The sequence below is a fragment of the Pempheris klunzingeri genome, chromosome 4 (assembly GCF_042242105.1).
Source record: "Pempheris klunzingeri isolate RE-2024b chromosome 4, fPemKlu1.hap1, whole genome shotgun sequence".
NCBI lineage: Eukaryota > Metazoa > Chordata > Actinopteri > Acropomatiformes > Pempheridae > Pempheris > Pempheris klunzingeri.
The window spans coordinates 7,449,739-7,466,360 of NC_092015.1; the positions used below are offsets into that span (position 1 = coordinate 7,449,739).

The 16,622-nt window shown below is 38.6% G+C and overlaps 1 protein-coding gene across 1 annotated transcript; it reads right to left on the reverse strand.

Moving 5' to 3' along the window:
• Positions 1-1,007: 1,007 nt before the first annotated feature.
• Positions 1,008-16,051, reverse strand: wdr95 (WD40 repeat domain 95). Its single transcript, XM_070829346.1, has 26 exons — positions 15,984-16,051; positions 15,249-15,501; positions 13,946-13,999; positions 13,783-13,866; positions 13,556-13,621; positions 12,445-12,675; positions 12,191-12,276; positions 11,965-12,057; positions 11,833-11,878; positions 11,689-11,735; positions 10,333-10,450; positions 10,078-10,147; positions 9,428-9,668; positions 9,233-9,338; positions 8,655-8,806; positions 8,305-8,407; positions 8,039-8,145; positions 7,092-7,171; positions 6,946-7,033; positions 6,814-6,859; positions 6,331-6,390; positions 2,904-3,066; positions 2,708-2,803; positions 2,549-2,607; positions 1,685-1,817; positions 1,008-1,096 (listed from the first exon to the last, which is right to left on the reverse strand). The coding sequence occupies exons 1-26, from the start codon at positions 16,049-16,051 to the stop codon at positions 1,008-1,010; spliced, it is 2,739 nt and encodes a 912-aa protein (XP_070685447.1).
• Between the last annotated feature and the right edge of the window lie 571 nt (positions 16,052-16,622).

Sequence of the window (16,622 nt, forward strand, 5' to 3'; positions counted from 1 at the left end):
GAAATACAGGCATTCTGGAAGAGCTGCAGTGGGTGCACGTCAAGGCTGGACTACAAACTGTGAAAGGGAACAGCTGATAATAGGAATAGTTTTACAGGAGTTACATGAGAAGGAGTTATATGAGAGGATTGATACTGGTCTTATATCTGTGTGTTATATATGACGCTACAGCAAACAGCCAGTTAGCCGTGTTTAGCACAAAGACTGGAAACAGGAGGAAACAGCTTCACCCACCAGCATCTCCAAAGCACATCAATTAAGATGTTATACCTCCTTTGTTTAATATATACAATCACTAAACTGTACTGATGGTTTTACCAGGGTTATGTGACTTTTTCTTGGGCGAGTGCAGTGAACTTCAGTGGAACTATTCCTTTAAATTAATAGTTCTCCATACAATATCTCAGCATGCCAGAACAAAACAAATGTTTTGCATTTTAGATTGAAGTTCTGAATGCCATATAGTGAACCTTTAAGGGCTCCAGCTCCTGAAAGCCCCCTAGGTTTGTGGTAATTATTTCAATGTATCTTGGCTTGTTTGCAAATATCAAATATCACAGTTTTTATGAAAATTTTACAGCCTTTAGGCAGGTAGTGCATCATTAACTGACTCAAAATCTAGTTTGAAGATCTTTATTTAGGTAACATTGTGCTTAAATGGCGCATATCCCTGAATACGTAATTGACACCCTGTGAATCTGGTGCCAGGTAATATTGCAGCGTAGGAGTAATGGTTGTTTACCAGCATTCTAGGCAAAATCTGATTAAGCTGCCATGTAGTTTGCTGTGTGCAGTGTACTTGACAGGTACTTGAAGGTGACAGGGCACCAGCCCTCAGCCCCTAGTGGGTTAAAACGGCCATGTGTACCGTCACACTAAAATGAACATGTCCATAAATAACAGCATTTCCACCTTAGTCACTGCACCATGCACAAGATTAATGTTATTTGTATGAATATTGATAATGTCTGGCAAGAGAGGACTGACAAATGCAAAATGACACCCACCTATGAATTCTCCATGTGCACTCCAAAGGCGCACAGCGTAGTCAGTGGATGAGGTAAGCACCACTTGATCATTGTCAACAATCTGCAGGCTGGACCAGAATAAAGAGACGTGAGATGAAATGGGAGAAGGCATTTCTGGCAGAACACTCTAAATCATCCACTCTGTTGATACGTCTGATGGCAGATGCACCCCGGGCAGAATCTCACCTATACCGATAGTCTGTTGAAGACCTTCCCACACACAGTCTCTTTTACACTTTATTTGGTTGCTGCAGCAGAAGGAAGGTACACTGTTCTTGCTGCCACCAACACCCCAGACTGAGAATGATTGGCTCCACTTACGATGTGGGCCTACCTACGGGGAATTTTAAGTGTACCAGCAGCTAAATGTTGAGGGCACGACCCAAAGTCTAATTGTTGTTTGACTGCAGTTTTCTGTTTATTTTAGACTTAAACCAATGAATTTGTGACTAACAACAATAAAGCGTGTTGTGTATTTTACATACCCTGTAATTCTGCTGGTGTGGGCACGCCAGAAGTTTTCAGCTGAATGAATGTGAAAAAACAAACAGGAACACTCTCAAAAATGTGATTTTGCATGTTATGACAGACAGTATTCAGATTTCTACAGTATGTCTAAACAAAGTTAATGGCCAGAAAATAAAAATGCAGCTAACCTCTTAGTGATTTTTTCTCAGGGGCAAACTTCTCCATGTCGTAAACATAGATGTAACCAATTAGGTCAGCAGCATACACCAATGTGTCCTTGTCTGTTTTAGCCAGTTTTGTAATTTTTTGTTGGAACCTAGACTGGAAATAGAAATCAAATTTCTCATGATTACCCATCAGTCATTGCACTGATATATCACCACCCTTTCATAATCATTATCTGGCAATGGCTCTCTTTCATTCAACAGACAGAATAAAAGAGAATAAAACATTAAGACTACACAGTTATGTCCCCTGTGGGGACTAAATGCTGCTCTCCCTGCAGACACATTCACTGTAATACATTCCCCCAGATAATAGTTCTTTCCAAACAGTCTGATAAATGGTATAATACAATACAATATCTGCCAGGCGACAAACTATAGAAAGTAATCATGGAAAAATTGGAGTACACGAAAAAAAGGCACCTAAAATTGTTAAGAACTGTTGTTGCTAGGTAACGAAACACAAGTGGAGTATGTCAGCAAAGCAAAAATTTGTTTTTAGGGTATTTTGTGTGTCTTTTGTGTTATATAGCCTAAAACGATGAATTTTGCTGTCTTTAGGAGGATTTCATAGGCACATGTTATATTTCAGCCTTCTGCCCCCATGCTCACCCATCGCCAAATATTAAGGATCCCTGCTTTGCATTGTGTAGCTGCAAGGAAGGTACATGTTAGTTGTTCAAAAAAAACTAGAGCTAAGCAAAGAAAGAGTGCTCCACAAATTATTTTACTGTTTAATCAGCAGTTTTGAAGGTAAGAGAAAGAAAAGTAAAACTATTCCACGATATCCAAAAGTGAAACCTAGAAATGTTGAGTTAAATATCTTACAGCTTTGAAGCTGCCCATAAATGTTCCTCCGCTGAGCACGTTCCAGACATTCAAACAACCTTTAAAAGAGAAAATACATAATTAACAGTGTATTGACGGACATTGTGGAGGGTTGTTAAGTGCAATCAATGTGCAAATAGTGAAGTTCATAAGACTGACCCAGGGCCCCAGAAGACAGGAGAGCCGTTAGTGAGGAAAACCGCTGTAACTTTGAGTTCTTCAGGAAAATGATGCTTGGAACACTTGTATCCAGTCCTGTGTAACAGAGAAAAAGCTTTAAACAAATGCAATATTCTGATCACAGCAGAGGTTTTATTGAACGCATTCATTGTTCACTTTGAAGCTCCAAAATCACCTTGAGCATTGTGTTGTTCAGCTAGAAGAGGGCTGACAAACCGACACTGTATATTCCCAGAAACCACGTTCCACACTATGATCTCTCCATCATAGCTGCTGGTGGCTAGGAGAGATGGGGGGCAATGTGCCACACAAAGGATGTCCTCCTTATGGCCATTTTTCTGAGGAAACAACATGTGAGTCTCTAAAAACAACTGCAGGATGAAAAGGCCAAGTCGGAAAACAAATTTCCCGCTCAACAGGCCACAGTAATTTGATTTCCACTTCAGTCATCACTGAGGTGTCATTAAGGATTCCTGTCTTTGTTTGGACATAAAAAGATATTTATTTTTCTATCACTTTAGCATTTTTAACAACTGTGGAAAGGTTTTAAAACTGCAATGTTAATTTCTTACAGTTGCAAGGAAAAGGTATCACGGTCTCTTCTTTTGAAACCATGTCGCCTAAAGCCTGATATGGTAGGCCTAATGGTACAGATCATATTCAACCTCAAAGGAACAGTTTTTGGTAAAAGCTTATCTGCTGTCTTGCTGAGAGTAAAATGAGAAGGCTGATACCTCTATCTCATGCCTGAGCGTTAAATGTGAAGTTCAGTCAGCTGCTGGTTAGCGTAGCATAACACAACATGAAACAGGGAGAAAAAGCTAGCCTGGTTGTTCTGAAGGTAAAAAAAATCTACCTACTAGCGCCTCTAGAGCTCACTAATTAACATGTTATACGATGAGATGAGATGAGATGAGATAAGATAAGATAAGATATTACAAAGTATTGCACATTGTGAAGTGAGGTAAAAAGATGAATAAATATGTTGAACAGAGGGAGATTGCTCTGAATAAATATATTGCACAGTTGGTGTACATTTACAGTGCCAGAGTGCTGGTTGTAGATTGGTTGGTTGTTTCTTTAGATTGTGAAAATACTGAAGTGCAAAAATGACATTGGTTAGCTGTTTCCCCCCTTTTCAATCTTGATGCTCAGGAGCTCAGGAGTCTCATTAAAGAGGAAATTGTGAATGAAAAATGTTTTGACTCGTTTCTAGTCATGTATGAATGTTTAAGAGTTGTCACTGAAGTCTTGATGTTGCTTACAGCACTCTGGCAAAGTGTGTCACACATTTTGGATCAACGGCTGGCTTGATGTCAAACCCCTGAGCGAGCAGACAAGCCAAACATTATTCCTGCCACTGTACTTCACACTGATACAAAGCCATTCATCTTGTGCTTTATATGCATATTTCTCAGTGAGCACAACAGGAATATTTTGCTCAGAGCAATAGTGCTAACAAGAAACTACACAAATCTGGAAAAGCAGATGGCATTTTTGACTTACGCACTGATTAGTGAACTAACTGTAAATTGCATTCAAAGTGAAATATTTAGCAAAACTGGGCCTAGTTTTACATTTTTAATGAGATGCAGCACAACACTGACCATCTGGAGGAACAGAAAAAATCACAGTGAACCCAAGACTCAGTGGATAACAGAGAAACCAATATATAGAATAACCCATTGATCTTCCTCTTGCAGGTCATTAGCAAATAACACTTTCAAGAGAGGGCTCTGTAGATAATCAAAGGGGTCACGTTTTTTTTTACCGGCCACAGCAATGCAATCTTTCTGCTCTTGTAATGGGCCTCTTTTGGGGTGAGTGTCACCACCAGTCGTAATGAAAAAGATTGAAGGGGACTCAGCGTCACCTCCTCCAATGGATCATGCAGCTTTAGTGAGAATCAATTTTCCCTCCTACAGCTCATGTGCCCTGCTGTCAGAGGTAACCTGACCACATTATGCACATAAAATCAAATACAGAAACCGCAATCTATTGTGTGGTATTATTGGTGATTGAATATAAAGCTTTTAGGGCATGAGGCTGCATTCATTAGTGTAGTGTGATTACTCTACTGATGATGAAGGGAGGTTTTGCTTGATCTATAATGATTTTGAAATGTGCAATGTTTTAAAAGCAGTGTATTGTGTTTTATAGTGTATCACCTATATAGCAGAAATGTCTTCATCATAACAACTGTTTGATTAATTACTGTGAAATTTGGTACAGAGATACATGCTTGTGACGATAAATCTTAATGATTTGTAGTGATCACCACATTTTTACTGAAGCACCACCTGACCATCAGGTCAAAAGGTTTATTTGTCCGAAACTTGTAAAACTAATAATATTCCCATGAGCCTCTGCTGTATTTTGTGTTTAGTGTTAATTGGCAAATGTTAGCATGCTAACTCACTAATCTAAAATATAAATCCATCCATTATCTATACCGCTTATCCGTCAGGGTCGCAGGGGAGCTGGAGCCTGACTTTGGGCGAGAGGACAACCTCTAAACTGAATATCTTTTAGAGGACATGATGTTGGACATTTTTGTACCATTTTCTGACAACTAATCGATTAATCAAGAAAATAATTGGCAGGTTAATTGACATTGAAATTAATCGCCAGTTGCAGCCCTAATGTGAGGACATCAATATGATGTGTATGGGATGAAACTTTACTAAATATGATGAATATATTATATTATATTATATTATATATTGTACTATATATAGTATATATCCAATGGGAAGACTCCACATTTATAAATGACAAAGATTCAAAATATGAAAAAGAAAGTCTCAACTACAAGAAATGAAACAAATAGGAAATAGGACATATAAAGGGAGATTGGGGGATGGGTTAACTTGCTGCTTGAGTTAATTTTTTTCCTGGCGGCAGTACTGTACAGAAGGGCAGAGATCACAAAGGCTTTGCTACCCGTCTCTCTCTGAGATTTCCAGCCAGTCAGCAAATATGATTCTAAGGACCAAAGACTACAATGTCCTCCATGTCTGCGTAATATGAACACAGAACCAGCAAGAGAGTTTTATCTGCACAGCCCTGTGGGTGTACCAGTGACTGAGGCAGCGATGGACAGAACTGTCCAGGCACCCTTATTATACAATGCATAATAATTACTTAAACGGTGTAAACAGCTTTTTAGTGGCGTATTGCAATCTGATTCCGAAAGTAGCTTGTAACCATGGCTGCCAAATGAATGTAATGGAGTAAAAACCAGAATTGTTATGTGTGTATACAGTATGTATGTGCATAGATAAATAAAGTGCTAATCAGATAACTACAGAGCTAGCACACATTGTGCGCTTGCCTGATGTGTTTTTGATCATGCATTCAGTTCACAACGAAAAGACCCAATTTCTCCCTTTGTCACTTTTGGCATAGACAGCTCAGCTTTTTACAAATGGAAGAATAATGATTGGATCTATCTAATGTTTCTACTCCTGTCATCTAGTCTGCCTGAAATAAATGCCACAGGGGGGAATAGAAACTGTCAGCCGGAGCTCATTGAACTACTTATTATTATTTTGGACTTTTCTCAAAATTATTGTGAGGACAGTTTCCTGTTCATTAATCACCTGATCATCCTGCCACGAAGGCTTTGGCCTCTGGACATGATGAAGGTCCTCAGGTATGTCCTGACAAAATACAGATGCACAGTGAGCAAACAGGAGACATTTTACATCTCAATTAATATGTTTTGTTATATTTCGATCATAAAAAACAGCAGCTGGGAGAAAAGCCTATTACCACATTAAAATTATTACTAACCAGACAATGACAGGAAGTGTCATCCACCATGCAGCCAAAAATGTGCAGCCTTCTTCAACAATTGTCTGGTTTTACAATGAAATCCAAAATAGGCTTTGTGTAGCATGAACTATGAATAGTTTTTTAGCTGTAGCAGAATGAAGTTCAGCTGGTAATAACAATGTAAACAAATGCAAATGGGATGCAATACGATGGAGGGATGGAGGAATTGGAGAAATAATTGGAATGGGATTTCTGAAACTCAGCTGACAAATAGTACCTAGAGCTCATGTCTTTTCTTTTATACTCACTGAGTAAATGTCAATCTTCCGGTCCCGGCCGACAGACATCACATAGCTTCAAACATAAATTGCATAAATATCAACATGGATTAAAATTTATATGAGCCAAGAACACTTGCCAAATATCACATCATCACTCACAAATTCCTGTGAACTTTCAGAAAGATGCAGTCGCACACCTCATGACATTCACCATCTACGGGGAAGATCGAAAGTGATTTTTCACTTACTGGATAATTAAGTACTTGTTCTATTTTGAGGGAGAAATGGAAATTTTCAACACATACCTTTTTTCAGTGTCTTCAGGCACTGACCGTTGTTGAAGTTCCAGATCTTCATACAACCATCTCTTCCACCTGTGATGAGTCTGCAATCACAAGAACATTCTGTAGTGTAACAGCAACAACAATAAAATAATAGTAATTATTATAATAATAATTTAGGATTACAGTGATAACTTTTTGTACTATCTGTATTGTGCTTTTATATAGAATATAGAATATAACAGAAATACAGTAATATAACAGATAACCACACTGTGAGGCCAAACAAAAGCAATACAGAATTAAGGAGAAGTTAAGATAAAGTTAAAGGTTAAAGCAACAAGACAAAAGACGCAGTAATGAGAGGACAGAAGGATAGATAAGGAAAGATAAGGATGGTAAAAGAGATCAAAAACAATAAAAACATAACACAACACAATACACTAAAAGAATAAAAGCAATGAGAAGTAAAAAGATACAAGAAAAAAATAAAAGGTAGTAAGGAGACAACATCACATCACATAACAGCGAATCTATAAAAATGGGTTTTAAGAAGCGATTTAAAATAAGTCACTGACTCCGTGAGCCTTATCTCCTCAGGCAGGTTGTTCCAAAGCCAAGGGGTCCTTATGGCTAAACCATGGTCACCTTTAGATTAAAGCCTTGACTTTGGAGTGGCCAGCAGGGCCACAGGTCTGACAATCTAAGGCTGTGAACTGGCTCAGATGGGGTCAACATTTCTGCTTCCAGACCCACATGTGCTTTAAAATGAACAGTAAAATCCTAAACTCAATATGTATCAAACAGGGAGCTGATGGAGAGAAGGCAGGACCCAAGTGATGTGATGTTGTCTGTTAAAACCAGTACGAAGCACAGTCGTAGAAGTAGCAGTTAAAATATATTTCCTGAAAAGAGAAACAAATGTATTCTATGAAGAGTTAAACATTTCACAAGCTGCTTCATGTATGTACCTCCTCCCTTTGGGATCAAAAGTCATGCATGTGATGGCAGACAGATCACGTGTGCCACCAAACTCAAAAACCTGACGCCCAGTGTCAAAATCCCACACTCTGACCACCTGAAACCAGCAACAGTTCGAGTTAATTGCACAGCTAATATACATCTGATAAATATGATGGTCACGTTCCTGTTTTAACACAGACTGGAGTCATTTTTCAGCGGAAATGTGAAGTTGGTCATCTGTGTCTGTGATGTTGTAAAGTAATAATTTACTCACAGATCCCTCAGTGCAGCTGACAACTTGACGAAACTCCTCACTGTAGCCGCAGCACATCACAGGCTCATTATGTGAAACAGTCAGACGGCTGTGAAGCCGCGGCCTTGCGGAGGAAAAAGATAATAAAATGAATAACAGGGAGATGAATATTAAAGAGCTGTATCATTTCTGAAGAAAAAAGATGTGATGTTTAATCCCATAAAAGAAAATCTTCAAAATCATCAGCTGTTTTTTTTGGAGCTTCACAAACCATCATATCTTAAACTAGTTCAGTGGAGGAATGTTTTCAAAATATCTTCAGAGCACATTGAATTGTATGATGAATAAAGCACAAAGGCATGACAGCCAACCTTATCTTCAGGGAGAGCGCAGCCATACAGTCTGCTGCAATGTAGAGCGATTTCATGGCAGAGGAATACGAGCATGCAGATATGTCACCATGAATCCTGCTTGCTTTGGCGTCTGCTGTAAACAGGCAACACTGATCTTGAATATCCCATATCTGGATTGGGAAACAAATGCACAGAGATGGAGGAAGTATTCACATTATTTATTTAAGTAAAAATAATACCACACTAAAGAAATAGTCCATTACAAGTAAAGGTCGTGAATTACAATTTTTTAATAAAGTAAAAGTTTGGAAGCATTATCAATAATATGAGCTTAGGATTTTAAAAGAAAACATATTACTCCTGTCCTGTGTAGTGAAATATGTAGCTAAGCATCACGTTTTATGAACTAATTAAAACTATTAAAAAGTGGAGTAAAAGTAAAAAGTAGCAGAAATTGAAAAAATGTTGCATATGTACAATACTAGAGTAAATGTAATTAGTTACTTTCCACCAAATGACCACAATGCTGTAATCATTTGGATCGTGCAGAACATGCAAAATCGCATGTGAAGCATAAAAAATGAATAATTAATTACTTTTGCGGTTCCATCTATGGAGAGAGAGAATATCTGACTGTCCTCTGATGAGATGCTGAGGTAGATGAGGGGAGCACAGTGGCCTTTTAAAATGCCAGTTGGTTTCCTAAAAAGACAAACGAAAACAAGAGGAAGTGGCTTTTTAAGTTCATGTTAACTGTCTTAAAGAAAGCACACTTAATTCTGGCTCCTCACCCAGGAACATGTGGGTTCCACATGCGTAGGAGTCTGTCCATGCCTCCAGTGACCAGCAAGCTGTGCTTCTGACAGAGGTCAAATGTCTTGACACCTTTGTAGATGGTGAAAACTGTCTGGTCACATGATGCCCGCAGCTGTGGAGCCCAGCTCATTTGGACCTTCTTGGTCTTGCCTTCATAACAGGCTTCTCTGATCTCATTCAACTGTTGCTCAGCATCCGTTAAAGGAAGCACACAGCCTCAAGAGGGAGAAAAAAGCATTTAATTACGAGGCCAGCAGCATCGATCAAAACATGCTTTTTTTTGTAGCAAGGGTAAATCCTTATGAGAATAAATAACCAAGCTGGAAATCACGTACATCACACACAGACACCCATATACGCACACATTCTGGCATTGACTGGTACATGTTTGATAGATGTGTCATCAAGAGTCATCCCTCACTGACTTTAATTACTGCACGCTGTATGGTGAAAGGACTTGTCTCTTTTTCCCATCATTTTGTGCATGCATCATTTTTAAATGCCACAGAGATAAAGCATTTGTAAAAACAGACAGGTAAGTCTGTAATTTAAATACAAGTCATAATAATGAATGTCTTAGGTTGTGTTATTATCCTGCTGATGCCAAAGAAAGAACAGACCTTACCTATTACGAGTGATGAAGATTCTTCATTTGACGAGGAGACAACAGCTTGAAAACTTTGAAAATATTTTGCCTAAATATAGACAGAGGAGTAAATTGCACAGTCTATTTCAGGATTATCTGTGCATTCTGCAAGTAAAATGTCATGCCTGAACAATGTATTGTTACACAGCTTCTGCAGACATTGTAACTTGGCTGTGTTTCAATTTATTTTGTCATAGGGGAAGAGTACATATACATGGAAAGGTAAAATGTCACCTGTGTTACCCAGTCCTGATGAACCTTCCATCTGACAAATGTCACATTCGCAGACAGCACTGCATTGTCAAACGCTATGTTGGGTACATTTTCAGTCTTTGGTAATTTATTCCATAATCTATAAAAAAGAGAAATTGAAATGTACAATCAGGCCTGAAACTGGTCACATTTTCAGCCTCACATATTGTACGCACAAAACATAATTTCTTTGATTGGCGGCAATATTAAATAAAAAGAAAAGGTATAATTCTCCAACACATCATTGAAATGGCTGGTACGGCTCTCAAACAGGCCCTTTTTTCAGGAGTCTGCAGAGGTAATACACTCTGTTCCAATATAACAAGAACAAAAAAAACGCATGACCACTATTGTGAAAATCACACAATGAATCAGACTCACACACGTGTGTTTTCATCCTGAATACTATAACGGTGCCGCATTCACCTTAAAAAAAGAGCAATATAAAAGAGAATTTTTTGACTGCACTTTTTGTGCAATCAGAAAATCACTGAGTTCCAACTTAGTAGAACAAACCATTTGTAGTGATACTGTATGTATAAATATTTTTTACAGAATTGGAGACGAGATACTTGAATATAGTCGTGAATATAAATGAAGATAAAACATATTTCGTCATACAGCTTTAAATATCTGGTTATCAAAGCTAGATATTTCATACTTATGTGATATAATCAGGAGATTATAATGACAAGATGAACATTTCATGTATATCTCAGTTGAGAATGAGCTCTGTTATTGTATCAATGCAAACATTTCCTTTTACTCGCAGCAGTGGAAACACACATCTAACTAAGTCACTCTGATCCTGGCATAGCATTTACTCTATACTGGGCCATGACTGCTATTGGTCATGTAACTCACTGGAGACTAAGTGTTATTTTGCTCAGGAATCACCAGGCATGCTACAAATGTATCTCACGCATAGGAAATATGCTTGTTTCTGTTTTTCCACTGACATATTCCTTTTGATCAGCCAAGAACATGATCTGGGAGGGAAACAAGAGGGTACACAAATCTGATTGGCTGTGAATGGCCTCCCTGAGGCTCAGCTGAGTTTTCTTTGGTCAGCCAGCTGTGTAGAAAATCAAAGAGTCTAATCACTGAAATTCAGATGCTGGCAGAATATTGCAAGAAAAGATGCTTGAAACGATTATACTGCAACAATAGCGTATGTTGTATATACTAAAAATACATTTATAATGTGTTTGTGACACCTTGCTCTGGCATCCTCTAATTCCTGTTCAAATGATGGTGAATAACAGCATATATGATGGGTAATTGACCAAATGAACAGGAGTAATTATGTGTAGTAAGTCTTTAGAAAAGCACAATTACCTGAGGGTATCTCCAACAGAGGATATTAAAATGATAGTCACACATCCCTGAAACACAAACACAGAAATTAATCTCTCCCCGTATCAATTAAATGTCCTTTAATGAATGATTCCTGTTAGATGAGCGTTTTACAGAAGGACCTACCTCCATGTCTCCATAGAGAATGCAACATTTGTCAGGGCCAGTGTAGCTGTGAGGAAATACACAAACCATCGCATGAGTTGGGACTTAGTGTGACATTTGGAACTAATGTTAACGCGCAGTTTTGTTGCTCACCCGCAGTCTAATGTCAAAGGCACTGTGTCTAGTGCACTGATCTGGCAATAAGGCTCCAGAGTAGAAAGCTCATAAAGTTGGATCTCTCTATCCCTGCAAGATAACAAAGACAGGCACTATAAACAAAGCTATAACCATCTGGAACCTGCGTTTAATGCGAGTAATCAAAGTACTCAATCAATAGTTTGGTCTTTAAGTCATTTCATTAAACCCTTTCTCATATTACCCCGTTCCAATTATCAGCTTGTTGTACTCTGTCATCAGAGCAAAATCACTTGCCCACTTTGATTTCCTGCTTGTAGGTCCTTCTTTCTGTAACAAAGGAACAAAAGAACATGTGAAGTCAAGCTGTTATAGAAAATTACAGATCTGTTGTTGTTCTTGGTCTTTTCATGGGATTTGTTGATGATAAGAAAACATAGAGCGACACCAGACTTATCCTTAATGTATTCAGATGAATATACAAACATTAAAACATACAAACATGTGTTTGGTCTTCAGTGTTTTAAGCTCAGGGCTCCAGTAGCAAACAACCCCGTCTTCTCGCACTGTGACGATGGTGCCATCATGGGCGGAGCGGATGTTGACGATGGGAATGCCGTGACACAACGCCTTCATCGTGGCTGGCAGAGTGAAAGCCACCTGCTTACTGCGTCTTGTAGTTTCCTCCTTCTCTTTGTACTCCTGCAGCATGTGTGTGCAGAATTCACCCTGCATCACAATACGTTGTATGAGAACTGTTAATGTTCAGGTTGGCTATCCAGCATGCTGAAAGTCATTAAATTATTATCTTGGTTACTTGACCAGGCAGGTGTATGCTGAATGTTACTTGCTACATTTTGAATATTTATATCAATTTTGCTCTCCAAATTAATTGTAGTCTAATGAAAGAAAAAGGCATATTTTATGATGGATAAATGTTACATTTCTATGGTCACTATGAAGTCCATGTCTTTGTCAATGTCTTTTTAGGATTTAATATTTCAGCATATCTTAGGAGACTGTTGAATGTAAAATATATAGATTAAATGAGTTATTTTTACCTGAAAAAATGTGCAGAGGAGTTTGAAAATTAGATTTTGAAAAGTGAGGGTGGCATGTATGACATATGAGTACAATTGAAAAACTAATTTTTTGACTCAAACCATTCTCTAATGTTGCACCAGATATCTAGAAATATCTTGTAATCACTTCTTTGAAGTGGTTATCGACTCATTATTCAGCCGAAGAACAAACCACTGAAAAGACATTAAAAATTAAGTCAAGCACCAAGAGTCAATACCAGTGGAGGCTATTACTTATGAAACCATTGCCTATAAGTCAGCACAAGACAAATGTGTTAGTGTACAGTCAATTTGGCCCCAGAAAAGCTGATTTGGCCCGAATCATTGTGCTCAACTCCACAAATCCTAACAGAATTATAGTTGCCAAAATAACCCTGTCATACTGATATTTCACAGTGGCCTCACTTTTTTATTGCAGAATCCCGGTGTTACCGTGCATGGAAAAGTGTTATAACTAAGGCAATTCTCCTTGCACTTAATAAAAAGGCTGAATGCTCCATAAGAAACAAATATGAATTTCAGCTCACCCATGAAATCCTTCCTTGGCCTGAATAATCAATCTTCTTAAATAACCCTCGAATCTGTGCATTGCTCTGTGAAATTCAAAGAACAAAAGAATAAAGTCCAATGACACTTATTGTAAATGAATCGGGTAATTGCAAACTTCATTGCAAAGAAGTGAGACACAGAGAACACGGAGACCAGAGAGTCTGAGAGATAATAAGATGTAAAGAGAAATGTCACACTGTCTTACTGTCTTAGGCAAACCCAAGCTCTTCCTCAGTATACGCTCAAAACTGTTTGCATCGATGGATCTCAAACCACCCTCTTCAAATTCCTTTACAGAGAAAAATATGGTCAAATCTTTTAAAGATGAATAACCAGACTGTCTTTTAAAAGATGCAGTTTATACAAACCTCAAATGCTAGTTTCAGTTGCTGGAGGTTGTCGAGTGATATCGTCTCATCGATCTTATTGGAGAGATCAAAAATGGTGACATTACATTGTGACATAAGTCTAATTATTTTCCTGCAGGTTGATTGTGAATATTATAAGAAAAGAGCATAATAAATCCAGTTATTAAGTTTAACTGGAAAAAATGCTGCTTCCATTTTTTTTACAGTCCACTCAAACTCACTCACCAGGCAGTTCGTAAGGTCTGAGTGCTATAGAATACAAATGAAGGTTAGTGAGGTGATGCAAACTGTGTATTTTTACACTGAACACTGCTTAATTATCAACACACATGATTAGGGCTCCACCTGGTTATTAATCTGTAATGGCCACCACAAACCACAGTCCTCTGGGACGTGTTTCTGAGATGCTTGGACAAGGCCAGATGATAGGCCAAGCACTCTGTGTTAATGGCCTGTCTTCAATTTGCCACGGTTTCCTAGCAGCAGGTTCTTGATCCATGACGCTCTTTGATCTATCATTAATAAATAACAGGGATATACAGCCTAATTCCTCGAGGATATAACCAGGGTCGAGGTTTCCCCATGGTATCTCCTGAAATGCCGAGATAATTGTTTAATCAGTCAGAGTGATGGAAGTACTAAAAGTGTTCACATGACCTCGACTGCTTTCCAAATCCCTTTATTAGAGCTGCATAACTTTGAACTCCTGAGCCTGTCTCGCCTAATCTGTTATGGCACATTGCTCATTACATTAAGCATGAGTCTGACTGACAGCTGCAACTGAAACCCACAAACTTCAGCCGGTGCATTTGCACCAGCCTCCTACATCATTCCATCATTTCTGTGCACTTGAAAGCCTGAATTTGAATCAGCCATGGCCCTTTAAAGTTGTTGGCTCAGCAACTATGTTTGTTTTACTTTGGCCTGAAACATGGCCATCCCAGGCGCTGGGACAGATTGTTCAGCCCGATGTGCTGTCAGGCTGTGGGCAAATTGATCATCAACTTGATTTAAAATGGCATTTTTGGCATTACGTCATATTCATGCTGTTGCTGGTGTGATACGTTTCAGCTGTAGTTTAGCTTGAGCACCTTGGAAAGTCAGTAAACTGGAAGGTGTAGCAATGTAACACTCTAGTGACACCTTGAGGCTAGAAGCAGCAACTTTAAATCGACTCATCGGAAAAGGTGAAAACTGATCATAATCTACATTTAGGACTATGTTACACATGCAGAGGTGGGTACACACAGGCGCCATTTACTTCTTTGATTTCACTTTCAGACAGAGGTTTTGAAAATGATACCTTGAGGCTGCAGAAGTCAATATTGTGTTGTTGTCGTCTCGTGGTTTGAGCCTTATCTCCAAGTGTGACAGAGTGTCTTCGCCTGTTCTGTTTCAGCAGCTCTCGAATCAACCATTCAGGCTGCTCTTTTCTGTCCTCGCTGACACCCACTCGTCTTGGCGCTGACAAGTCATCTGTGACTTTCTCACGCCGACAACCTGACCCTGAAGTGTGTCTCATCCGCTCCCCTGCACTCCCCAGTCCAGAGAGGATGCTGGAGAATATGAGGTGTTGTTTTGATTAGATGCATGCACTGCTCTTAATGTACACTGATATTATTATGGGTAAATATTGTTCTGGACCTTATTAAAAGTATATGAGAAGGATGTCATTGTATTTTTATTTGACTCAGAGGAGCCAACTTTATGACAAACTTTAAAAAAAAAAAATTGCCAGTGAAGAGTACACATAAATCTATTTAATCTTAGGTGACCAGACTTCCTGTATTACATGGTAACTGCTCAGTGCTGCCACAGATGGCAACACAAGCACCATGACAACAGTAAACATAATCTGAACATGAGAGAAACAAAGCAAGGCCTCAACCTATGATCCCATTATCTCTTGCCAAAATATCAAAACTCTTAGAGTAAAGAATGGGAAATTAAGATAAAATTGGTATTAAATTGGAATGAAACTCAACAAAATCATGTGATGTACACTGGCAGTAAGGAGGGCAACAAAACAGCAGATTACCTGGTCACATGTTGGGTTTGTAATCTGCCCGATGCTGAAGAAGAGCGAACCTTTTTCCCCAATGGCATCCTTGTTAGATGGCGTATCTCATTGGTTGAAGTGATGTAAAAACCAGACTTCAGCGTCGCACATTTCCAGTCAGCCCAAGCGGATGTTAATCAGACAGATCTCACATTAGTCTACCTGACACTCACTCTAGCATTACACCTGAGCAGAGCAGGTGGCCCCATGGTAACTAAGAAACCAAGAGTGACAACTGAGACTGCAAAACTCAAACATTAGACAGAGAAACAATATATAACAATATAGTGCACTGTTTACATTGTACTTGAATCAGTTAACTATTGAAGCTATTTTCCGTGACCATTTAATTCATCAATTCATGGTGACTCATTTTTTTACATTTTCATTGCAACTACCGAGGGAATGAATAAAAAAAACAAATAAAATAAATTAATAATTAATATTTTGTTTGGAAAGACTTAAAGGTACAATACAAAACAGATCAATGGTGAATCTAAAAGTGCTACTATTGGGGATATTCTGTGCACAAAGAGCCCATTAGATCAATACAACAAGTTTTCTTCTATCTTGTGATAAAGCTTCAGCCTGCAGAGCCAGATAACACAACGTGGGGCA